Source organism: Enoplosus armatus, chromosome 4 (assembly GCF_043641665.1).
Source record: "Enoplosus armatus isolate fEnoArm2 chromosome 4, fEnoArm2.hap1, whole genome shotgun sequence".
NCBI classification, from domain to species: Eukaryota; Metazoa; Chordata; class Actinopteri; order Centrarchiformes; family Enoplosidae; genus Enoplosus; species Enoplosus armatus.
This window is the reverse complement of record NC_092183.1, coordinates 26,974,185-26,998,558: the sequence shown is the minus strand read 5'-3', so window position 1 is coordinate 26,998,558 and position 24,374 is coordinate 26,974,185. Positions and strand designations below refer to the sequence as shown.

Sequence of the window (24,374 nt, the reverse complement as noted above, 5' to 3'; positions counted from 1 at the left end):
CTGAAAGAAAATACAAGCTGCAAAAACAGTGAAAGTAATGTCTTTTACTTTAAAGCAGTATTAATACCATTGTTTTTATGCAGTGCCAGAAGTAAAGGACACACTGTACAAAATCATGACGGTGTTTTAGCCACTCAACTATCGTTTACAAAAAAAACCCACTTCTACTGCCTTTTGTTTTACTGGAGTGGAACATAGGTCATATTTTCTTTTCATGCTCCCAAACCAACAGTTTTGGTTTGACATCCACATCTTTAAAGCTTGCACTCCAAAGTTTACCTTGAAAAACGTTCTATATTCACTGTGAATGAGGTAGGAATAGCTCATGTTTTAATTATCTCATTTTAAATGTCTGTCAATGTAATGTTAGTGTCCCTCCAGATGTGTTTTCTTCCAAAATCCCCAAATTACCTATTTCAGTAGCTGTTATCTGCATATTTGAAAATATCCACATTTACGTTAATGAAATATATTTTCCCTTTTGTGCTCCTTTTTTATTTTATTTTATCTGTTCATGTTTCCATTTTGTATTAAGTGCATACCTTTACATTTTATATGAAGATGTAAAATAAGAAAATAAGAATGTTGAAAATTTTGATGACATTAAAGAAAGGAGGAAAAAAAAAGGTTACGTAGCAGTAGTGACCCGGAAGTGACATCAACAAGTCCTTCCTGCATCAAGACCGGCAAGATGGCAGCGGACACGCAGGTTTGTGTGGCTGGCTTTTAATAGTAGACTATCCGCTTTCAGAAAGGTATTCAAGTGCGTTAGAAACCAAATTCGTGGTCTCCTGAGTGCCGCTTGGTAAACTTATCGGTGTGTTTTGGCATTCAACGACAAACTCAGGCAAAATTCAACAACAGGTCGCGAGCAGGCTGTTAGCTCAGTGCTACGTAGCCCTCAGTGTGGCTTCATCAGACTGAGCTGCTGCTGCTGCAGCTAACGACGACCACCCTGTGCTGACAGAGGACTGGCTTCTGTCCACGGTGGGGGGGGGGCTGAGGCTTCATTTGAACAATACCGTTTTGTTAACCAACTCGTCAGGGGTTTAAACTTACTGTCATTAACTTCAAGCGGACTGAATTCTCTTCAGTTAGACAGACGAGCATCTAATGTGATGATGAGTTAAGCCACGCCCTCCGTAAGTAGTCCATTGTAATTAGTTACCGTGGCTGACATGTTGTGAGTGCATGAAAGACACATTTTCCTCCTTTCTCTGAAGAAATCTTATTCCCACCCAGAACAACATCTATATGTAAACCTTAGTGGATTAAACAAGTCCTTGTAGGATTACAGGCCTGATCTTAACATCAAGGTCTCAAACATGAATTTACAAACATATAACTAGAGCTGAGACGACCGAAAGTCACCGCTGCCATTTACTTCACTTCTCTAGACCAGTCCTTGTGCTAAATGTGACTCTTACTCCAGGTTTCAGACACACTGAAGAAATTTGCTGTGAATGTGACTACAGCCAGTGTGAAAGAGCGCAAGGAGATATTCGGAGAGCTGAAAAAGTGTCTAAAGGGCAAAGGTGAGGGATTTCGTGTTACTCATTTTTCTACACAATGTTTACACGAGTTGCTATCATCAGCACTAATGCTTCTTTAAAATATCTCTCACAGAGTTACCAGAGCCTGCCGTCAAAGGACTATGCAAGCTCTTCTGCCTCACTCCACACAGATATCGGTAGGTGTATGTAATGATTCTCAGCCACAAGAAAACCACACTTAACCCAACGGAATACATGCAAAACAGGATTTTGTGTTACCGTTAACACACGCTGTTAGCCACAGCTAGCTAAAACGACTGCAGTCCTGCAATAAATGAATTCATCATTTTTTTGAGAGGTGTTGAGTTAACTGTGTGGTCATTTTGGAGGATGTAGTTTGTGGCACTGTTGAATTGTGTGGCATTATACAGAGAGAGGTTCCTGTTATTTAGTCTACCTTCAATCTCAGTGATATAAACAGGGTGGATAAAAATAATAGAAATGCTTACATGGATGTGTGTGCTTCTCAGGGATGCTGCATCACGCAGAGAGCTCCTGTCTGTCATTGCCCAGCTGGCTGACAGTCAGCCGGACGTCCTGGTGACCAGCCTCCTCCACTGCCTGCTGAACAGTGGAGTCATCAGCAAACATGGAGAGCCCAGGTAATGAACTTTTTTTTTTTTTAATCTATAAAGTCTGTAGTTGTACCGTTTAATACGTTTCTACATTTACATCATCATAGCATTGTCAGCATTCGACAGCTTTCATTTTTCACCCCGTGTTTGACAGGCAGGGTGAGCAATAATTATATAGTGTAGTGTATCATTATAAGCATGTGAGTGCAGTTAGAAGATACACAATATTTGACATTAAAGTGTTTTATGAAATAAACAGGATTAACTAATTAAAACAGCAGAATATATATTTATAGTTGGATAGAAAAGGGAAATAAAGAAAAATTAAAAACAAATAACCGATTAAATAGGAACCTAGGAACCTGTCTTTGATTGTATTTTATCCCGGTTGTCCTCTCCCCTCTCTTATGCATGCCTTATTATATTTGCAGTAAAAGCGCAGGCTCTGCCGCCTTCATTGGCTTGTCTTGGACCTGCATTTTAGTCTCCAGTGTGTTTTCTGCCCCAGAGAAAAGAGAAGGACACATCTGGAAGAAAATGGTCAGTAGAAGAGTGTCTGTCGTTTTACATTTTTGCCGTCTTGTTTACCTGCAGAAGTGGCACACTCTTGACCAGGGTCCATGTTTTATTTTTCGATGTTGGTATCACCTTGTGGTCTGTTGTCCTCTCTTTTAGGTGGAGGTTCAGAGCCTTCTTGTGGCTGAGGTGGTGGGTGGAGCCAAGACCACGGCTCAGAAATCAAGCCTTAAGAATTTCAGTCACCTGTTGGAAGTGAGTACAGGACACTGCATGGAGCACACAGGCAGTAAAAGACACATGTTGATCTGGTCGGAGGGGAGGATATAACCTGAAGATCAACTGCCATTTTGTTTCACTTCAGTCATTCACTTAATTTAAATCACTATACAAATCAGAGACGATGATTTGGTGATGCAGAGGTCTGCAACCAGGCTAGGGAGGATCTTGACTAAATCAGCTGCGCTGGTTACTGACTTTCATCCCATCTGAAGAGCATGTCTTAGATTGTTCACCCCTTTAAATTGTCTGTGTTAAAGTTTAATATAATTCTACTAATAAAAGAATACTAAGCCTGATGAAGGTCACATGGTTTGCTCGTAGCACATCATTGTCTATTCCAGAACCAGCTCCTGTAATTTACCACAGACTTTTATTATGAGAGAGGAGGGGAAATGTTTTATTACCCACCTCCCCCTGTAATATTAATCCTGTCCGGATGAGGGTTTACCGTTGCTGTTGTGGACCTGTAAAATCCACAAACGGTGATGGATCCTCATCTGTGAGCTGAGAGCAGCTGCAGTGCACACAGGAATGCTGGATAGGTCTGACATTTTGTTGTGGTCTTTAACAGAACCCTGGACTGGTTGATCAGTACATCAGCACACTGTTGAGTCTGGACCAGAGCCCCACTACTCTGGCCATGCTGGGAGTGTGTTTAGACTTCTGCACTGCTCAGAAAGACAAAGCTACGATAGAGAAGCATAAGGTGAGTTTTGTTCATTGGTTCTTTAGCTCTCGCATCGTTAACCAATCGTGCTGTGATACTCGCTCAGATACATATAGTCTGGGGCTACAACGTGTAACCTTGTGTATACTGATTTTCAGAGTGCCCTGTTGGACCTGTACATAAAATCAGTCCTCATGAGCAAGACGAAACCACAACTGCACATTTTGGACAAAAGTGGCTCCTTACTGCGTCATGTGTCCCACTCTGAGTTCAAGGAGCTGCTTCTGCCTACACTGCAGAAGACGATGCTCCGGAGTCCAGAGAACGCCATGCAGAGTGAGATGCTTTCAGTTTCTGTTGATGGTGTTAAATACTCGCCTGCTTGATGCTCAGGCAGCTCTCATACAGTGGATTAAAACATCGTCTGGTCTCTTTCCAGCCGTTTCCTGCCTGGTCTCCGCTGTAACTCTGGACCTCAGTCAGTATGCCATGGATGTTGGAAAGGCCATCGCAAGTAAGGCCTTAATGCTCAATTTATTTAGCTTTGTCTGCATCTTCTGGAACATGTTTTTAAAGCATGCATGCAGCTGTCATGAGGGTATGATTTGGTAAAACTATGTGCACCATTTAGTATAATTAAGTGTATTTAATTACTGGTATGGTGTGTGTTTCAGGCCAGCTAAAAGCTAATAATGCCCAGCTGATGGAGGAGGCGGTCCAGGCCATGCAGAACCTGGCCCAGCAGTGCAGTGACCCCTCTGCTGTTCAGGACATCGTCACACACCTCTTCAAGATCCTCGGAGGTGAGCTAATTAATTACCTATAGCCCTGAAATATTGTCTTAGTCGTGTCTGTTTATACTCACCTGAATCATAATTCTCGTGGTTGCAGGGTCTGAGGGAAAGCTCACAGTTGTTGCCCAAAAGATGAGTGTGTTGGCAGGTAAGAGACCGTACGGACAATTATTAGCTACCAATAAGATAGAATTGCAAGCAGACATTTTTTCAAACTGAGAGTTTTTGTCCTAGGGATTGCCAGCTGCAGCCATCATGCCGTGTCAGGAACCTCCAGCCAGACGCTCAGCTCTGCAGTCACTGTGATGTTCATCCCTTATTTACAACAAGAAGGTGTCGTCTTTTCTGCCTCTCCTTGCTGCTAGAATGCTGACTGACATATTAACTTCTAACAAATTATCTTTAGAAGTCATATGTATAAGAAATTCTTCAAGAGGTCAAAGTGTAATGTTCCTAACTTGTCTTTGTTTTATTTAGTTCACGAGGGTACCTTGGTGCACGCAGTGTCTGTGCTCTCCCAGTGGAGCAGTCGTCTCACAGTGGAAGTTCCCACCGCTCTGCTGGATTGGTTGAAGAAAGCTTTCACCCTCAAGACGTCCACCTCCCTGGTTCGACACGCCTACCTTCAGGCCATGCTGGGGGCCTTCAGAGGTCAGTCATCACGCAGGGGGACGCGATGCTAAGTGTCTAATACGTGGATCCTTAAATTGAACTCAGTCCTCACTCTTGTGCTTTCACCATTTCCCTGGTTTTTAGGTGACACTCTGGCCCAAGCCTCAGACCTCATGCCCTTGCTCCTCCAAACAGTGGAGAAGGCTGTTGCGCAAAACTCCCAGCATGCTCTGCTCGCAGAAGGTGTAGCAGCTTCTGTTCTTTTGAGTCGACTGGCGCTGCTGGAGACACAGACAGGTGAGGCTGGCATCACTACGTTTTCTCACTTGACTGCTGAAAAACTTCTCAGCTTAGCAAGGATGGGAGGTGAAAAATATTTTGTATCGTTTTGTCTCTGCAGAGGCTAAGTTCTCCAGCTTTTGGAACCTGATCTTAGACGAGAAGAAGCCACTCTTCACCACAGAGAAGTTTCTCTCCCAGGCCAACGAGGAAAGTAAGGCAACTTGTCTTACTAACTTAAAGGCTTATGACGGTTTTGAAATATTAAAGCATGCAATGATGGCTCATTTGTGTCTTTTTCACTCTGCCTTTAGCTCTGCTCACAGTGCTGCTGCTCTGTGAAAGGCTCTTCCTGGACCATGCTCACAGGCTGAGCACCAGCAAATCACAGTGAGTCCGTCCCTCTGTCAACATGTAGAGAACTGTTGGCCTTGAAAATGTCTTTGAGCGCTTACATACTCAAGTTTAAACAATGCATACACCAGCAGCTGTGACATGAGAGGCACTGTTCACATATTTTCCTGCATACTGTGTACACCTGGAGGATTAAAAAGTATATATACCAGGGGGAGATCAGGGCCAAATGATCCCTGGCCTGAAGTGATTATAAGAGTCCAAAGAGACAGCTCATGTATTCAATCTGTTCTAATCTGTCATTTACTTTAGTCACTAGTTAATTGTACCTCCATGTGAATGTTCTGCAGGATGTATCATCATGCCACAGTTGCAGTTCTGCTGTCTCGGACCTGGCGCGTGAGGAAACGGGCACAGCAGACAATCAGGAAGCTGCTCTCCTCTCTGGGTGGATCCAGTCTTGCTCATGGCCTTCTAGCAGAACTCTGCGTGGTCATCAACAAACACAAAGTACAGACTGAGTATTCACCGTTGACAAACATAGAGCTACACCTCTAAAAGTTGGTTGTGGATTATTGAATCGGTCAACCGCTACAGCTTGATCGTTAAAACATGTGTTTATGTTTTCTCAGCCTGGTTGTTATTGACTGTGTGCTGTACACTTTCAGGTTCTGCCCCATGACGTCCTGGTATCCGAGTCCGGAGAGCCGACTGAGCTGGGTCGCAGCTACACTCCCCCTCGTGTCCTGCTGGACGCGCTGTGTGTGGTCTGTTCCTCTGCCAGCCAATGGGGCGACCCCACCGAAGCAGAGAATCTGGCCATGGAGATCCTCATAGTCGCTCATCATCCATCTATAGGTATGAGGGTTATGAGTTGCTCTCCATGTGCCAGGATTTGCAGCTTAATAACACATGGGTTTGTTGGGCTAGTGTATTGGTCCTCTGTCCCATATGTGATCTGTATTTATATATCTCGTCCCCTCCATGTATATCTCTTTCAGTCGGAGCTCGCTGTGGACTCTGGCCTATTCTGCTCTCCTCCATGAACATAAAAGCAGAAGAATTTATAGAAAAGAATTTGGAGGCTATTTTGCCACATCTACTGGAGGTCAACGCTGGCAACCAGGTCAGAAAATAAGACACACCTCTTTATTTGGCATTTACATGAGATTTATACACACAAGAACACTAAAGTGTACTTAACTGACTCCTGTGAAGAACCCAAGACTGATTGAAGAGGGACCTTGGTGTTTGACTCTTGCAGATGTATTCTACATGCTACCAGGATGCTTAGTGGTCACGTTTTTCTCCTCAGGCGATGAAAAATGCAGTCGGCGCCCTCTCCTGCCTCTCCCCCAACAAGCTGCTACCGCGGGTAATCAGTCACATCACCGAGGGGCTTTCCCAACCCGCTTTACTCCACGTCACCAGGGAGGAGTACGCCATCATGCAGACACCAGAGGGACAACTGTATGATAACAGCATCGTCCAGAGGTAGTGTGAAGCCTCTGCTACCACTGTGGACTTAACGGTGAACTCGACAGCAATAGCCAGAACTTTCTGTTGTCTATTTGGCATTTATGTACATTTGTCTTCCGGCTCTACGCTTGCTGCAGCGCCCAGAAGGAAAGCACCAAGAAAGGCAACATGAAGAGAGAGAACAAGGCCTACTCCTACAAGGAGCAGATCATTGAACTGGAGTTACAGGAGGTAAAGTGCTCTTACCACCTTCTGTGTGTTTTCTTTTGGTGGTGTTAACATCTGGGACACATTTTGATTTCTCTTTGATCTTGCAGGAGCTTAAGAAGAAAAAAGGCATCAAAGAGGAATTGCAGCTAACCAGCAAACAGAAGGAGATGATGCAAATCCAGCTGGAGAAGGAGGCTGCTATTCGCAAGAGACTTCAAGGGGTATGGAACCAAGTCACCCAAATGAAATCTTTAAAACTGAGATTCTTCATTTCTCCTTATTGAGCTGTGGGTTCCTTCTCCCTGTCACCAGCTGGACGTGGAGCTGCAGAGCCTGGTGGGTCTGCTGGATGCCGCTCTGATAGAGAGACCACCTCAGATCACCAGGGAGCTCCCTGCTGCCCTCCAGGTCCTAATGCCACTGCTACAATCCCCTCTGGCTGCTCCACGTATCCAGCAGGTCTTCTTGGACATCGGAGTGTGCCTCATGCCCAAACACCTTCACTCTCTGGGTACATGGCTTGTCTTAGTATTGTATTGTATTGTATTGATAGACACATCCTCAGCATCTCAAGTCAATGTCTGTCTTTTACCCTCCAGCCGTGCTTGTGGGACATGTGACTTTACGGTTGCTGAAGCCAGAGTGTGCTCTGGACGAGGCCTGGGAACAGGAAGACCTGGACACAGCAGCCCACCGCACCATACTGCTGCTGCACAACCACACTGTCCCGCAGAGAGAGGCCAAGACTGGTGGTGAGCACAGTCATGGACACTAGTGGAAGTTACAGTTACAAACAGGTTTATGTGTTATATGTTGTTTGAAACCACTACAGCAACTCAGTTTCTGTTGAAAATCGAACTATTGTCCTGTTTTCCTATTTATTTTAAGGAATGTAGAATGTAAGTGTTATCTAATGCACATCACATGTATCAAACCCTTTTTCATTCAAATGTAATCCCAGTAGCAAGTCAGAGTTGTAGCAAGCGACTCTAAAATAAGAAACGCAACTCAGTGCTGGTATACCGACTGCTCTCTTTTTATTTATTTATTTCTTTTTCTCAGACGTGGCTCCGCTGTCTGCTCCCGCTTTCTCCTTCTGCTTCCCTCTCCTCAACGCCATGCTCAAGGAGTCTTCAGGCAGCACCGAGGAGGCGGAGAACTTGATGATCAGAGCCTTGCAAGTCGTCACCGAACACTCCCAGCTTCGGGCCGACACAGACAGTGATGACATTGTTATAGATGAGGTAGAGACAAACACCTCCATTGCATGTTCTTTTGTCTGTGAGCTGCGCAGGAAGACTGTTGGAAGATTATGTGGGGAAAAAAATAAAAAGCCATCAGTGCAGACACCCCATGTGTCTCAGCATGTATTCAGTCCCCTACATCGACATAGCTGTGTTCTCGCACCTTGTTCATAGCTAGTCAGCAGAGCCATTGGTCTGTAAAAATAAATGGCATAGCAAAATTGAGAAAGCTTTTTGTGACTGTCATTTAATTTCAATTTGTTTTCTTGTCTCAGAACGGCCCAGAACTGCTTCCACGTGTCAACATGCTGCTGCTGCTGACAAGAATTATCTCCACATCCACCCCAAGACTCCAGGTAAACAATGGATTTTACAGGCAGAGTTTTAATTCATTTAAAATTCACACATCTACTTTTTGTTGTTGTTGGCCTGATTTTCTTTTCCAGATTCCATCCTGGCTATATTTCTTAGTAACAAAGCATTCATTTTCTAGTGCTGCGTTTTTCTCGTTGTTTGTATTCACTGTGTGTGACTCATCGACTGTATTAGCTTCTGTAAGCTCTTTATCTGTTTTTGCCTGATTCTTCCTTTTTCTGTGTTTCAGGTGTTGGCGGCTCAGTGCCTGACAGCGCTGTGCGCCAGTGCTGGAGGAGGGGACGGCTGCACTGTGGCAGAGCAGCAAGAGATAGACGTCCTGCTCGACGCCCTGCTTTCGCCCTGCTTCTCTGTGCGAGATGCTTCCCTCAGGGTGAGCTTTGGATCCGTTCATTTTGATATTGGTTGAAGATGGCCTATGCCATAGTGGAGTAAACAGGTGAATCACAGACCGGGAATGTCACCACGTGATGGTTTTCAGCTGTTTTCTCCACAAATTAAGTTTTTATGAGCTGAAAACCAAACGTTTGTTACACAAAAAAAGGAGAACAGTTTCTAGAACAAGTTTAGTGGCAAAGCTTATGTGTATTCCTAGTAGACATGCTATTAACACCCGGTCTCTCTGTGCTCAGGGATTGGTGGAGATGGAGTTTGCCCTGCCCACAGACAGCACAGAGGCCAGCGGGCTGAGTTTGCTGCGCAGGCTTTGGGTTGCCAGGTTTGATGTTGAGGAGGAGGGCCGGGCTTTGGCTGAAAAGTATGTATTATGGGGTGCCATACTCCTTTCTTCTACTAACTGAGTGCTCGTTCTTTCCTAAATCTCATCGGTCCCTACATGAGTGTCCTCTTCATCTTTTCCAACAGCAGTCTTGTCCTTGTTCTCCAAATCACATTCATGTCCCCCCTTTCTCTCTTCACCATACTTCCATACGATTATTGAACCGTGCTGCTTTAAGTGTCATTTAAAAGACTTTTCATCCTTCAAAAAGAATTAAACAGTTAAACTGATTTATTGGCTTGTCTTTCCTGCTCAGACTCTGGGAGTCTCTGGACCTGGAGTTGGTCCCCGAGCTCTGCTCCCTGCTAATAGGAGACGTCACCCACCACGAGGAGGCCGTCCGATCTGCCGCAGCCGAAGCTCTGTCGAGTGCCGTATCCCAGTACAGAGACCAGTCTGCCACAGTGCTCGGCCAGCTCACTGAGCTCTACCACCAGAAACTCTATGTGAGACCCTGCGCCATGGCCAGACCACATTATTACTCTTATTGCTCTGGCCACTGCTTGTGGGTGAATTTGAGCTCAGAAACAAACGATGATACTTTTGTATTTTTTATTTTTGAAGAGACCACCTCCTGTGCTGGATGCCCTGGGCAGAGTCATCTCTGAATCTCCACCTGACCAATGGGAGGCCAGGTAAATCCTGATGTTTGTTTGCAAAGATGAGCTATACCAGGGTTTTTTAATGCACTTATCTTGGGAAAATCAGTGGGTCCTCGGGACCCAAAGCTCATGAATGCTCAATTAACCCCAGTACTAATCTGCATTAGCCTACATCAATCAAGCCAGAAACATTTGGATTAGTTCCAACAGGGAGAGATAAAAAAATACTAATGTTGATGAGGAAAGGGCTGGAAGGTGCTTGTCAGAGAGCCAGCCTTTTATCCACTATATCTGTCATGCTGTGACTGATTATACCCAAACCCCCAGTCCAGGCTTATTAATGTCTCGCTTTAGCTGTTATATCTCAGATATGACCATAAAAGCTAATCCCTTTATAACAGAGAGTAAACAGAAACCATACCATTTTAAATGTTCCTTCTTGTGCACTGAGCTTTTGTCGCACACACGTCTTTGTCAGGTGCGGCATTGCTCTGGCTCTGAACAAGCTGTCCCAGTACCTGGACGAATCTCAGGTCACCCCTCTCTTCCTCTTCTTTGTTCCTGATGCTCTGAACGACCGCCACACCGAGGTGCGACGCTGCATGCTGGACGCTGCCCTCTCTGCGCTCAACACACACGGAAAGGTACTGCACGCTTCTTTTTACAGCCAACTACTGTACATTTCCCAGCCTAAACACACACATGCTTTCATGTATGCACCACGTATTATATGTCTGGCACTGTACCTTATGTGCCTGCCTCATGTAACAGGACAACGTGAGCTCCCTGCTGCCAGTGTTTGAGGAGTTTCTAAAGAACGCTCCCCAGGACGCCAGTTACGACTCTGTCCGTCAGAGTGTGGTTATTCTCATGGGCTCCTTGGCCAAACATCTGGACAAAAATGACCCCAAGGTCAAACCCATCGTGGCCAAGCTCATCACTGCACTCTCTACACCTTCACAGCAGGTAAGCAACTCATCCTGCTTCTCACCCTCAGAGTGTTCAGCATCCAAGAGTTTGAATTATTGTCATTTTTTTTAGACAGATCCCACTTTGCTAACACTCCCATTACTCTTCATTCAGCCCTTTCTTTTGGACAGCATCTCATGTGGTTTGTCATCCCTCATCAGGTCCAAGAGTCTGTGGCCAGCTGTTTACCTCCTCTAGTCCCTGCCATCAAGGAGGACGCTGCAGGGATTGTAAGGAACCTGCTGCAGCTGCTGCTGGAGAGCGACAAGTACGCAGAGAGGAAGGGAGCAGCGTACGGACTGGCTGGCTTGGTCAAAGGTCTCGGGATCCTGGCGCTCAAACAGCAGGACATCATGACCACGCTGACCGACGCCATCCAGGACAAGAAGAACTTCAGACGGAGGGAAGGTCAGTGAAGTTTAGCAACGTTTTTTTTTTTCGGGGGGGGGGGGGGGGGGGGGGGGGGGGTTAAAAAATAAGAAACCACTGACCAGCTGTTTGTCTCTATCCAGGAGCGCTGTTTGCCTTTGAGATGCTGTGTAACATGTTGGGGAAGCTGTTTGAGCCGTATGTGGTCCATGTGCTGCCACACCTCTTGCTCTGCTTTGGAGACGGGAACCAGTATGTCAGAGAGGTGAGCGGGCCGATCATATCCCAGAGACCACTGTCTCTTCTGCACTGATATCTCACTTCCTGCTCACATAAGTCTCACAAGGTGTATTTATTGTCTTACTGTCTTAAATGTATTATCAAAATGTTAAATGTCAAAAATACAAGAGGTCTTTCTTGCTGCATCATCCAGTGTTCCCGTCCTCGATCAGCATAGAATTCGTGTGTAAAAATGTGTAGGATCCCTGTCTACACTTTTTACCCCCTGCCTTCTCTTCCACCAGGCTGCAGATGACTGTGCCAAGGCTGTGATGAGGAACCTGAGCGCCCACGGGGTGAAGCTGGTCCTTCCCTCCCTGCTGGTGGCCCTGGAGGAGGAGTCCTGGAGAACTAAAGCAGGTGAGGAGCCCCCACATGCACAGGGTTCCTAGGAATTATTGGAATGTCGCGAGAGGATTGTCATCATTTTGGTCACCTCATGGTTTTTTGACATATTGGGGGTATAATGCTACAAAGAGGAGGGAAACGATGTCCCAGCATACATGCTACTCCACATTGCCGGTACTATATACATATACACTGATGTCTTGTAGCACGTTGACATTTTAATGCCATGGGGAATAGTTTTCTGGTACATCATTATTGTCTAGAGATGTGATAATAGTTGTGTGTAACTGAGTAATGATCAGTAAAGTTTTTTATAATCACATATCAACACAGTGACAGTCACAATCAAATGAGCTGTTCAAACAGTAGCTTCTTGTGAACCCCACCCCCCTTCCTCCAGGCTCAGTGGAGTTGCTGGGTGCCATGGCTTTCTGTGCACCCAAGCAGTTGTCCTCCTGCCTGCCCAGCATCGTGCCCAAGCTGACTGAGGTGCTGACTGACTCCCATGTAAAGGTGCAGAAGGCCGGCCAGCAGGCCCTCCGACAGATCGGCTCTGTCATCCGCAACCCTGAAATCCTGGGTAAGTGACTCAGAGTCACCAGGCAGAGCTGGGGGGCTCTATGCCCATTTCTAATTATTACACGGCTCCACATTATTCAAAATGGCTGCTGTAGGAGTGTAATGCTACATCTGTACTCTTTAAAGCACTGGCATACTCATAGCCAGAGAAAGGCTTGTTTTCTTTGTGTTTTTAGGGTTTCAATGATTGCTATATCTTTATTCAGGCTATGTCAAATAGATGTTGATTCACTTAATGAGGGGATCAATTTACAAAACAACACAATTTCAACTGTCATGTTTATTAAATCTGCATTCATTTGTATTTTGACTTTGCCAATCACAAAAACTCAATGCCAATGAGTCAAAACAGTACAGTTATAAAAAATACAACCTATATAAATGAGGCTTTCAATCAAAGTACAGTTTTAAGAATTGCTTGTCTTTACTGATGTATAATATAGCAGTATTTTAATAGCGGTGTCATTGTTCCTCTCTCAGCCATTACCCCCATCCTGCTGGATGCTCTCACTGATCCATCCAAGAGGACCCAGACGTGCCTGCAGACGCTGCTCGACACCAAGTTCGTACACTTCATCGACGCCCCCTCCCTGGCCCTCATCATGCCCATCGTCCAGAGAGCCTTCCAGGATCGCTCCACAGACACTCGCAAGATGGCCGCTCAGATCATTGGCAACATGTACTCCCTCACTGACCAGAAGGTACACGGCATTAACGAAATGTGACAATGAATTAAAAACAAAATAAAACTTTTACTAGTCCTCCAAACCAGTGTATTCTAAAGACTTGCATTTTGTTTATGGTGTGATACGTGTCTTTGTTTACAGGATCTGTCACCCTACCTGCCCAGTGTTATTCCTGGACTGAAGGCCTCTCTGCTGGACCCGGTGCCTGAGGTGTGTTTACTGATATAAACAGTACTACCATAATATGTGTGTAATCTGTGTGAACTTCAACCTGTAACTACTCCTCTTCTCCTCCTCCCCCCCAGGTACGTACAGTCTCTGCCAAAGCCCTGGGTGCCATGGTGAAGGGGATGGGTGAATCCTGCTTTGACGACCTGCTGCCGTGGCTTATGGAGACACTGGCTTCCGAACAGAGCTCTGTAGATCGCTCTGGAGCTGCACAAGGTGGGTTCTTCTCCACTCCTCCCCTGTGCTGTTTCTGATTTAGCTCTTAATATCATTCATCAAATGACTCGCTGAATGTTTTGTGTGTTGGTGTCTTCCCTCAGGTCTGGCTGAGGTGATGGCTGGACTGGGAGTGGAGAAGCTGGACAAGCTAATGCCAGATGTGGTGCAAACAGCCAGCAAGGTAGACATCGCTTCCCACGTCAGAGATGGCTACATCATGATGTTCATCTACCTGCCCCTCACCTTTGGAGACAAGTTTACTCCCTACGTTGGGCCCATCATCCCCTGCATTCTCAAGGTATTGTTAGAACCAGAGGGTAGTTTGCCATTTTGCTGTGAATCAGATTTCACTGCACCTTGCTTTCACTCTCGAAGATTTTCCTGTGATTTTAAAATGACTACTTATTTATACTTATATATTATAATGTACCCACCTTTTACTCGGGATTCCCAGGATTTCTCTTTAGGATTTCTATATAAGGAGTTTGAATATTAAAAACAGAAGTGTGAATAGAAAATCTTAAAATGAAATCACATTTTTTAGAAAAAGATATGGTCAGACTTGGTATAAATGTCTGCATATCTGATTAAGTCGCTTGTTGATTCAGTACCTTATTGCCAGTTCAACATAGTCGATAGGGATTTGGTTCGGTGAACTCACACAAAACAAAAACAATAACAACCCCACCTCACATACGCTGACCACCTTGGGCCATGAAACGTAAATTAAGTAGTAATAATGATAATAAATATTTAAAACAAGCATTCCCCTGGGAATACTATCAGTGCCACAACCAGCTATGATGTATACCAATGTATACTTACCCGTACAGTGTCTTACAGACACAGCACATTAATGTTTTAAGAGTTAAGGGCACAAACAGCCTCTTGGTAGGTGCTGTTTCAGAACCTCGCTGTCCTAGTTCTGATACCATTCAGTCTATATATATATATATCTATATATATATCTATGACTGTTGCATCAAGTGTTAATGAGGTTTGGAGAAAGCATCCTTGTTTAAGTACATACACACACAAGCATACACATGCTAAAAATACCAGGTTCCAGCAGGGTTTTTTTTTCCCTGGATACGGGACCAGATTTTGGTGAGAACATTTGCTCATACCCTCTCTGTGTTGTCCGCCAGGCTCTGGCTGATGAGAACGAATATGTGAGAGACACGGCACTGCGAGCCGGCCAGCGAATCATCAGCATGTACGCCGAGGACGCCATCGCACTGCTGCTCCCTGAGCTGGAACAGGGCCTGTTTGATGACCTGTGGAGAATCAGGTCAGACAGAAATACACTGAAACACACTAGCGCTGGAATAAGTGTTATATCTTATATTGACCAACTGTGCGTCCATGCCAACGGCTTGCAGGTTCAGCTCTGTGCAGCTGCTTGGAGATCTGTTGTTCCATATCTCCGGAGTGACAGGAAAGATGACCACAGAGACCGCTTCCGAGGATGACAACTTTGGAACAGCTGCATCCAATAAAGTATGAATAAATGTATTTTCTACAAAAAAAATTCTTCACAGATCCATTCAGTTAATAAAAGGAAGTAAAAGTTGTGTTTTTGTTATTTGCCGTCACGACAGTCTGATGTTTGTCTGTTCATACATTGATGTGTCGAGGAGTGCTGACCTTTTGACTTTTTCTCTCCCAGGCTATCATTGGAGCTCTCGGTGCTGAGCGGCGTAATCGTGTCCTCTCTGGTCTCTATATGGGCCGTTCAGACACTCAGCTGGTGGTTCGACAGGCTTCTCTCCACGTGTGGAAGATCGTGGTGTCCAACACCCCCAGAACCCTTCGAGAGATCCTCCCAACACTCTTCAGTCTTCTGCTGGGCTTCTTGGCTTCCACCTGCCCTGACAAGAGAACGGTATTACTCCTCCCTCTCTGTGTTTATGTTCCCTGCTTGGCGACTGTCAGCAGCGTTCGTTTTTTCCTGTCGCTGTGAAAGAAGGGCCTTATACTGACGCCGTGTGGTTTCAGATCGCTGCTCGGACGCTGGGTGATCTGGTGAGGAAGCTGGGAGAGAAGATTCTCCCTGAGATTATTCCCATCCTGGAGGAGGGACTGCGCTCTGACAAGAGCGACGAGAGGCAGGGAGTCTGCATCGGGCTCAGTGAGATCATGAAGTCCACCAGCAAAGACGCGGTGAGTCACACAGACGATGTCACACACACAGAGAGAGATCTGCTCCCAGTTTAGTTTGAACCAGGATTGTATGTACCCTCTCTTTCAAAAGTACTTAATTTACTTAATAAGTAAAACACACAACGTCTTTAACTTTTGCACTTAAATAGATACTCAGAAAAGAGCAGTCTGTGAGTCCTGGTGGCTTTTAATGGTTTGAATGCAGGACATATAACAGCATGGTGTGCACCAGTGTGCCTTTCCATCTAGAATCTAAATAAAAGAAATAAACAACCAAAAAGTAAAAAACAGAACAAATTAGAAGTGTGTACCCTGTTGACAACCAGGTAGCTTAGGCCAGGAGTCTGAGAATAGATAAAACATTATTAACGTTATGGCGTTTGTACTGTAGGTGCTCGTCTTCTCTGAGTCACTGGTCCCCACAGTGAGGAAGGCTCTCTGTGACCCTCTGGAGGAGGTCCGAGAGGCTGCAGCCAAAACCTTTGAGCAGCTTCACGCAACCATCGGTCACCAGGCACTGGACGATATCCTGCCCACCCTGCTCAAGCAGCTGGTGAGGGAACGAGCACACACGCGCCATTCAGATGATATTCCAAGGTTTTCAGTCTGGCTTTTAATGCACACACGTCTTTTTTCAGGATGACGAGGAGACGGCTGAGTTTGCTTTGGATGGCCTGAAGCAAGTCATGGCGGTGAAGAGTCGCTCTGTGCTGCCATACTTGGTTCCAAAGGTAAAGTGTCACAGTCAAGTTGTCCTTTTTTAGGCCTTAGTCTCGTGTCCGACTGTGCCTGACTAAAGTGGATGTCCTCTTTGGTCGTTCCAGCTGACTGCTCCTCCTGTGAACACCCGTGTCCTGGCCTTCCTGTCCGCCGTGGCTGGAGACGCTCTGACACGCCACCTAGGGGTCATCCTGCCCGCCCTGCTCTCCTCCCTCAAAGAAAAGCTGGGAACAGAGGATGAAGCACAGGTAATACCGGCATTCACTCACTGTAATGTCTACTGCTGCGGTCGAGTGTGAGCCTGAAGAACTAACCGGGACCCCTGTGTGTGTTACCTTTGCTCCAGGAGTTGTGCAGCTGTCAGACAGTGATTCTCTCAGTGGAGGATGAAGTGGGCCAGCGGATCATCATAGAGGACCTGCTGGAGGCCACGCGAGGCGCTGACCCCGGCCTCAGACAGGCTGCTGTCACCATTCTCAACGCCTACTTTGCTCGTACCCGCCTGGACTACAGTGCCCACACTCGCACCCTGCTGTCAGGTCTCATCCGCCTTCTCAATGACTCCAACCCTGACGTCCTGTCTCAGAGCTGGGAGACCATCAACTCCATTACCAAGGTATGTTGAAGTGCAAATAAAAGTGGGGGATATTTGTACACAATGTCATACGTACACTTGACAATTTGACACCATAGTTTTTCTGCACATATTTATTTACACAATATGGTGAAAAGACAATAGACAGATCAGTACTTTGAATATTTCTCAATCAAAGAGTAAATGTGGTCTGATTGTTGTTTGTTTTTCTTGCATAGAAACTGGATGCAAGCAGCCAGCTGGCTCTGATTGATGACCTGCATCGAGACATTAGATCAGCAGCTGCAGACGTTAGGGGTCAGCACCTGCCTGGTTTCTGTCTGCCAAAGAAGGTAAGAAGGCTCCTCCTGACACAGTAAACACTGGGACCTCATCACTGCATGATGATTTTCTTCTTTTACAGAATCTTTTTGTCTTCCTGAGCTCCTGGGTTGTGAAATGACAGATATAAGTTTGCTCTGACACTGCAGTGTACAGGAATCTGGTTCCCACATGTCACTATATGTGACCGTAACTCTCCTTTGCAATCAGTTCATTTATTCCTGGACAGGAATATTTAAGGGATGATACCTGACAAGTTGTACGTTCCATGATTGTAATGAATGACACAGATGTAAAGACCCCCCTGACAAAAGTCCTCTCTTTCCTAGTTGATTTGGATGCTATTTGTCTTTTATTGTTTAATACTGGTGCCTCAACTTAGGACTGCTAACACCCATCACACTGTTAATAGAGCTAATCCATCCTGCAAGACAGTCAAAACTGAGAATTCTCAGGGGCCATGGTTTAAGCCTGGTTAAGAACACACTTGGTCAACAGCAATCAACATCAATTGATGTTTATTTTTATATCCTTATCTTATTACCTTTTTATAAAGCAAAAATGTTCAGAAGCAAAAACATTCACAGGTTCCAGCTTCACAAATGTCAGGATTTGTTGCTGTTCTCTAATTGATGTCATTAAATGTAAAGAAGCAGTGTGAAGATGTCAACTTCAGCCTCTGGGAAATCATAGTGGGCCATGTTCAGTAATTAAGCAGTTAATCGCAAAACATGAATGAATCATTAATGAAAATAATAGTTTGTTGCAGCCCTATTCATCATGTGATGTTCTTTTCTGTCTTGGTTTGCAAAGGGTGTGACCTGTATCCTGCCTGTCCTGAGAGAAGGTGTCCTCACCGGTAGCCCTGAGCAGAAAGAAGAGGCAGCTAAAGCATTAGGAGGAGTCATCAAACTGACCTCCCCGGAGGCACTGCGGCCCTCTGTTATCAACATCACTGGACCGCTCATTCGTATCTTGGGAGACCGCTTTGCCTGGACGGTCAAGACCGCCCTGCTGGAGACTCTCACCCTGCTGCTGGCTAAGGTCTGTACCTGCATCTCCCAGTTTCTCTCCACAGATGATCAAATGATCAGTCTCTAACCTCTGGACTGTATTCCTCGTCCAGGTGGGCATTGCCCTGAAGCCCTTCCTGCCTCAGCTGCAGACCACCTTCCTGAAGGCCTTACAGGACTCGAGCCGTGCGGTCAGGCTGAGGGCTGCTGAGGCTCTGGGCCAACTGGTTTCCATCCACACAAAGGTGGACCCACTGTTCACTGAGCAGCTCTCTGCCATCCGCAACGCTGAGGACTCAGGAGTCAGGTGAGCACTGACAGAGCAGACTAATACTGAAATCTTAGAAGAGTTAGAAGAGACTTGAATCACATTGCCCTGACAACTCTAATCAAACTACTTTTGGAAACAGATTTCGCTATTAATATCACAGACCCCCAGAGAGACAACACATATTAAATCACATTTGATCCCATTTTGAAATTACGACAACTGTTGTTGTTAATTTAGTGAATTTAGTAAAATGAAAGTGAACTGTAATTTGATATTGTGTCACAAAACTATACTTGGACATGACTGTAGTTTGAGTGAGAGGAGTGATGAAAACACTCTCACTGAAACGTATCATGAATTTGGACCCACATTTCAAAATCACTCTGAGGGGGTCCCAAGATGATTAAAGGAATAAAACAGAAAAATATATGTTTCCATTGCACAAACTGTTTAATTTTTCTGACTTTTCTCTTTATTTTTTGTGAAATATTGGATACTTTCACCTCTTCAAATCTCTACAAATCCTTCAAATCAAGCAATTTGAGAAGGAAAAACACTCTTTTGTTTAATTCCTCACAACTCATGCATCCATAACCGGTGATGAGGGGCTGCAAGCAGACACAAGGGTGTGTGCATGAAGTCGGCCCATGTGTCCACTTACTGGTAAAAACAAAGAAGAGAACCATAACGATTAATGTATATGTGTGAAATGGTCTCACCAGAAGCACTCCACACAAATGATTTATAATGATATTTTGTTTTTGTGAGTTGACATTTGTCCCAAAATGTTCTTAACTAGAGGGCCAATATTATTGGTTGATATTAACTTACCACAGATATATCAGTATCGACATATGTCTGCTGATAACGAACAAGACATGTTAATACAGAGATTCCAAATATATATATATATGTGGTTATTTAAAAATAGTGTCACCATTACATAGTTTGTCCACCAGAGAGCACTGACACGTTTATTTTTCAACTTTAATAACCAAATTTAAGGGATCAAAAATGTTTGTTTGTGTCATAGTTTCATGTTAAAAAATGAATATCAGCTAATATATCGTCAGATTTTGTTAAAAGCTCTCAAATATCAAAATTGGTATCTGCTTAAATAAATCCGAATTTCAGCCAGGCTCTATTCTCAACCCCCGTAAAGTAGTCCTAAACTAAAAGAACCGCATGAAATCAAATTGACTTTCTGGGCTTCAGTGGTATGGGTCATGTGTTTTTAGGGTACACAGTTGTCGTTCTCATGCTTGTGTTGTGGTCTTTACCCCTCTCACAGGGAGACTATGCTCCAAGCCTTAAGGTTTGTCATCCAGGGGGCCGGGTCAAAGGTGGACCCAACCATCCGCAAGAACATCACCACCACATTGCTAGGCATGCTGGGACATGATGAGGTATGACAGGAGGAGAAGATGCCTTGCAGCAGCAAGTATAGCTGTGGAGATTATTTTTTATCTGTGTCAACATGCCGGTTTGTCTACTCCAGGGCCCGTAGCTGCTGAATACATCAAGTAGTAATGAAATAAAGTATAAAGGTATAAACACTTAGAAGGGATTTCACAGAGAGTTGTTCAGTGGTGCAGTTTCCTCTGTGATCACTGTAGAAAAACGGAAGTCAGGCAGGGAGGATGTGGTTTTCTAAAAAGGTGGTTTAGAGCCTGCGTGTCAGTTTGAGAATAAATGACTGTCTGTCTGTCTGTCTGTCTGTCTGTCTGTCTGTGTGCGTGTAGGATGCGACCCGTATGGCGTCAGCCGGCTGCGTTGGTGAGCTGTGTGCCTTCCTGTCAGAGGAGGAGCTGAAGAGTGTGTTACTTCAGCACGTCTTGGGTTGGTATTTGTATGCAAAGTTATCATCACATCACATCATGTTTATGATGTTGGGTTGTCTATTTTAATATCATTGCTGTTTATTACAACAATTGATTTGGTGTACAGACTGAAATAATAATAGTGACTTAATAAATGTGTTTTTCTTTCAGCGCAAGTTGTATTTTTCATGTCCTTTTTTAATAAATATATTTATAGTAACACTTCTGATATATTTGTCCAACATCACGCTTTGATTTTGCCTGTGTATAAGTGTTGACTTATTTTCTGCTCATGTGCACCTGCGGAACAGTGAGAGCACAAGCTAATACATTTTCTTCCCTCCCTTTAGCGGACGTGTCTGGTGTTGACTGGATGGTGCGTCATGGCCGTAGCTTGGCCCTGGCCATAGCTGTCAAGGCTGCTCCTGAGAAGCTGTGTGGGAAGGAATACTGTGATACTGTGACAGAGACAATTTTGGCCAACGCCACTGCTGACAGGGTGAGGAGAACGTTTGTGTGGCCTTCTGTTCTGTTCTTTGACAACATATTCCCGACATCTCTCGTGAACTGACACGCAGGGCTACATTGAATATCCTGTATAAGTCACCTTTAAAGAAATTGTTTGATATTTTGGGAAACATGCGTATTCGCAAGTGTGGTTTTGGAAGTTATGTGCTATAACAATTTTTTTGGCTGGTTTTGTTACCGCAAGGTTGCCAGGCAACCAGCGGAGACTCCAGGAAGTCTCTGCTTCCTGCCCAAGAAATAGTCTAGCCCATAACTCACTGTAAAAACCACAACAGGTTGAACCATAATGATTAGTGAGTTTTAGAGGTGCTGGTAGGTGGATTTTGTTACCTTTTTGCAGAACCAGGCTAGCTGATTCCCCCTGTTTCCAGTCTTTATGCTAAGCTAAGCTAACATGTCCTGGCTGTAGCTTCATATTTAGCGTACAGACATGAGGGTGGTATCAATCTTCTTCCCAAACTTTTTCCCAAAATGTCAAACTACTCATTTAAGTAGGGGCTAAATAAAACTAGCATCCATGATTGAAAAAAGAAACCGACTGTAGTCTTATTTACGTACCAACCTTTTTGTCTGAACAATTTTCAATAGATAATTCAAAACTGAAAGTAATCTCTATTTTCCCATTTTTTTATTCCTAAATTCCTAAGACTTCAAACTTAAATGGTAAATGTAAGGTACGGTATGTAATTAGTGTAGGTTACAGTCCCGTGTCCTCTTCCTGTTGCCCTTATGTGAGGTGTGTCAGTACATATTGTGATGGTGCTCTTCTTCCAGATTCCCATTGCCACCAGTGGGATCAGAGGGATGGGATACCTGATGAGGCATCATCTCAGAACAGAGGGAGGCAGTAGTGTTTCTCAGCGCATCATCACACAGTTTGTCAAGGTAAAGCAGGAACTGTTTTATTCAACTGATTCACAGGCTATTTACTTCCCTTTATGTATTTGTACAAGTGAGGAAGTGAGTGCCAATAGGTTCTTCACCCTATTGGCTCTGGCTCTGTGCAAATTATATATTGTTGGAAAAATATTTAGAATTTTACTTATTTTGGTCAAATGACTATGTATAATGTGAAAGGTATCAATTCAGTTTAATTCAATTTTATTTATATAGCGCCAAATCACAACAAAAGTCATCTCATGACACTTTACAAATAGAGCAGGTCTTGACCAACTCTTTATAATGTTATTACAGAGACCCAGCAGTTCCCACCATGAGCAAGCACTAGTAATGACGAACCTATGATAATTATCACCCGACCCTGCAGTTCCCTGCAGCTATTCAGAGTTTCTTTGACGTCTTTCAGCTCATTGTTTTGGTTTTAAGGCCCCGTATTTGACTGTTTTGGTTTAGTCCGCTCTTATTAGCATCATTTTCAGCAGCAGCAGCAGGCAGCTGTATTTAGATAGACAAAGTTAGCAGCTAGCTGGTGAACACGGGGGATAATTTAGCAGCTGAAGGGTCATGACAGAGTTATTATTGGACTTCATCAGGTGGCCAGAAACATGACACCAAATGAATGCTAATGTTGCTCTGTTTGCTGGATGTCTAAATAAGCGACTGCTATCACGTTCACCACAAAAACGTGTGATAATGTGTCAGCTTGTTCAGTAGCCACAAAAGAAATCTATTAGCGCTGTCTTGTTGCACTGACTGTTGCTCAGCATTGGTTACTTGATGTAAAACTCCATTTTCACTTCGTAGTAAGGATTCTTATTTGACCACTGTATTTCTCTTTGTTACCAGGTTAGTATTGGTTGTATATTAGTAGTATGAAGACATTTTAGGTCATAGGCTGAAAAGTCCAATAGTAACTTGAGGAGTGTAGACTACATTCATAGTATTCATTGAATACTGTGATGAGTAGCTGCTTCAGTGGTGTGTAGTCGATGGAGGTTTTGTGTTGTGACGTCTGTTTTCTGTGTGACCACGCAGTGTCTTCAGAATCAGTCCAGTGACATCAGACTGGTGTCAGAGCGGGTGCTGTGGTGGGTGTTCAAAGACCTGGCAACGCCTTCCATGGAGGCCGGTCTCATCAAGCCCCTGCTGAAGAGTCTGCTGGACAACACCAAGGACAAGAACACGAGCGTCAGAGCTCAGAGCGAACACACCATCGTCAACCTGCTACGACTCCGCCAGGGAGAGGAAACCATGCAGGTCAGACTGCAGACTCTCTACTTTAATGTACAGATGTATATAACATAAATAGGAAAAGACTTTCTCATTTTTACTTTTTTCCCTTTCTACAATTCAGAGTATCACTGCCATTCTGGACTCTGCCAGTAACGACCTATTGTCAGAGTGTCACCGCCGGTCCTTGAAGAAAATCGCCAGCCTGCAAGACTCCAATGAAGAGATAGACGACACCATCCTAACGTGACGGAGCAGGACTGAGCTATGAAAGGATCTCTGCAGATCCCCACTGTACAACCCCAGACACACTCACCACACATGCCCATGTTGCCCTTCATGGACAAAGGCTGAGATGGGTAGTGTTCCCACATATTCCCCCCCAAAAATTTCTTTTTTTTTTTCTCTTTCTCACTTTGCATCATTGTTTTAGCGGCCTTTAAGCCCAATTTATAACTTTTTTTATTTTATCTCACAATGTGCAGGTTATTCTTCTGTACTGAACTACATAAAGCCAATTCTGTTTTGATGTTTCAATGTTTTGCTACTTATTTTACCAAAATGATTTCAAGCATTTAAGATGCGGCTGTAACGAAACTACACCCCTGTGTTTAACTTTTATTTGGACTTTGTGTGTGAGAGTTGTTTGGGGGGAGCGCAACCTCTTATAAGAATAAAAATAATTCTTATATCAGTGATACGGTTGTAAAAAGGCAATACAAAATAAAAAGATCTTGATTTCATAATGTAGTGTGTGAAATATTGGAAAGCTGTTCTCTTCAGGGTGGGGTCAGAGGTCACAGAGGCATTCATCAC

The 24,374-nt window shown here is 44.5% G+C and overlaps 1 protein-coding gene across 1 annotated transcript; it reads left to right on the top strand.

Moving 5' to 3' along the window:
* The first annotated feature begins 691 nt into the window (after nt 1-691).
* On the top strand, nt 692-24,298 carry gcn1 (GCN1 activator of EIF2AK4). Its single transcript, XM_070903829.1, has 57 exons — nt 692-709; nt 1,433-1,535; nt 1,627-1,690; nt 2,024-2,155; nt 2,560-2,668; nt 2,804-2,899; nt 3,498-3,632; nt 3,752-3,929; nt 4,033-4,107; nt 4,268-4,396; nt 4,485-4,535; nt 4,622-4,720; nt 4,865-5,038; nt 5,144-5,296; nt 5,400-5,492; nt 5,593-5,668; nt 5,983-6,142; nt 6,301-6,490; nt 6,634-6,758; nt 6,948-7,126; nt 7,249-7,342; nt 7,429-7,542; nt 7,634-7,832; nt 7,921-8,082; nt 8,384-8,565; nt 8,841-8,921; nt 9,170-9,313; nt 9,573-9,697; nt 9,975-10,164; nt 10,283-10,353; nt 10,799-10,964; nt 11,092-11,286; nt 11,451-11,697; nt 11,802-11,923; nt 12,183-12,297; nt 12,686-12,865; nt 13,345-13,565; nt 13,692-13,760; nt 13,856-13,994; nt 14,099-14,295; nt 15,146-15,288; nt 15,380-15,497; nt 15,667-15,882; nt 15,996-16,160; nt 16,552-16,713; nt 16,799-16,891; nt 16,985-17,128; nt 17,227-17,496; nt 17,694-17,807; nt 18,610-18,840; nt 18,923-19,116; nt 20,372-20,486; nt 20,823-20,919; nt 21,251-21,399; nt 22,203-22,313; nt 23,364-23,585; nt 23,683-24,298. The coding sequence occupies exons 1-57, from the start codon at nt 692-694 to the stop codon at nt 23,806-23,808; spliced, it is 8,022 nt and encodes a 2,673-aa protein (XP_070759930.1). The 3' UTR covers nt 23,809-24,298.
* The last annotated feature ends 76 nt before the right edge of the window (nt 24,299-24,374 follow it).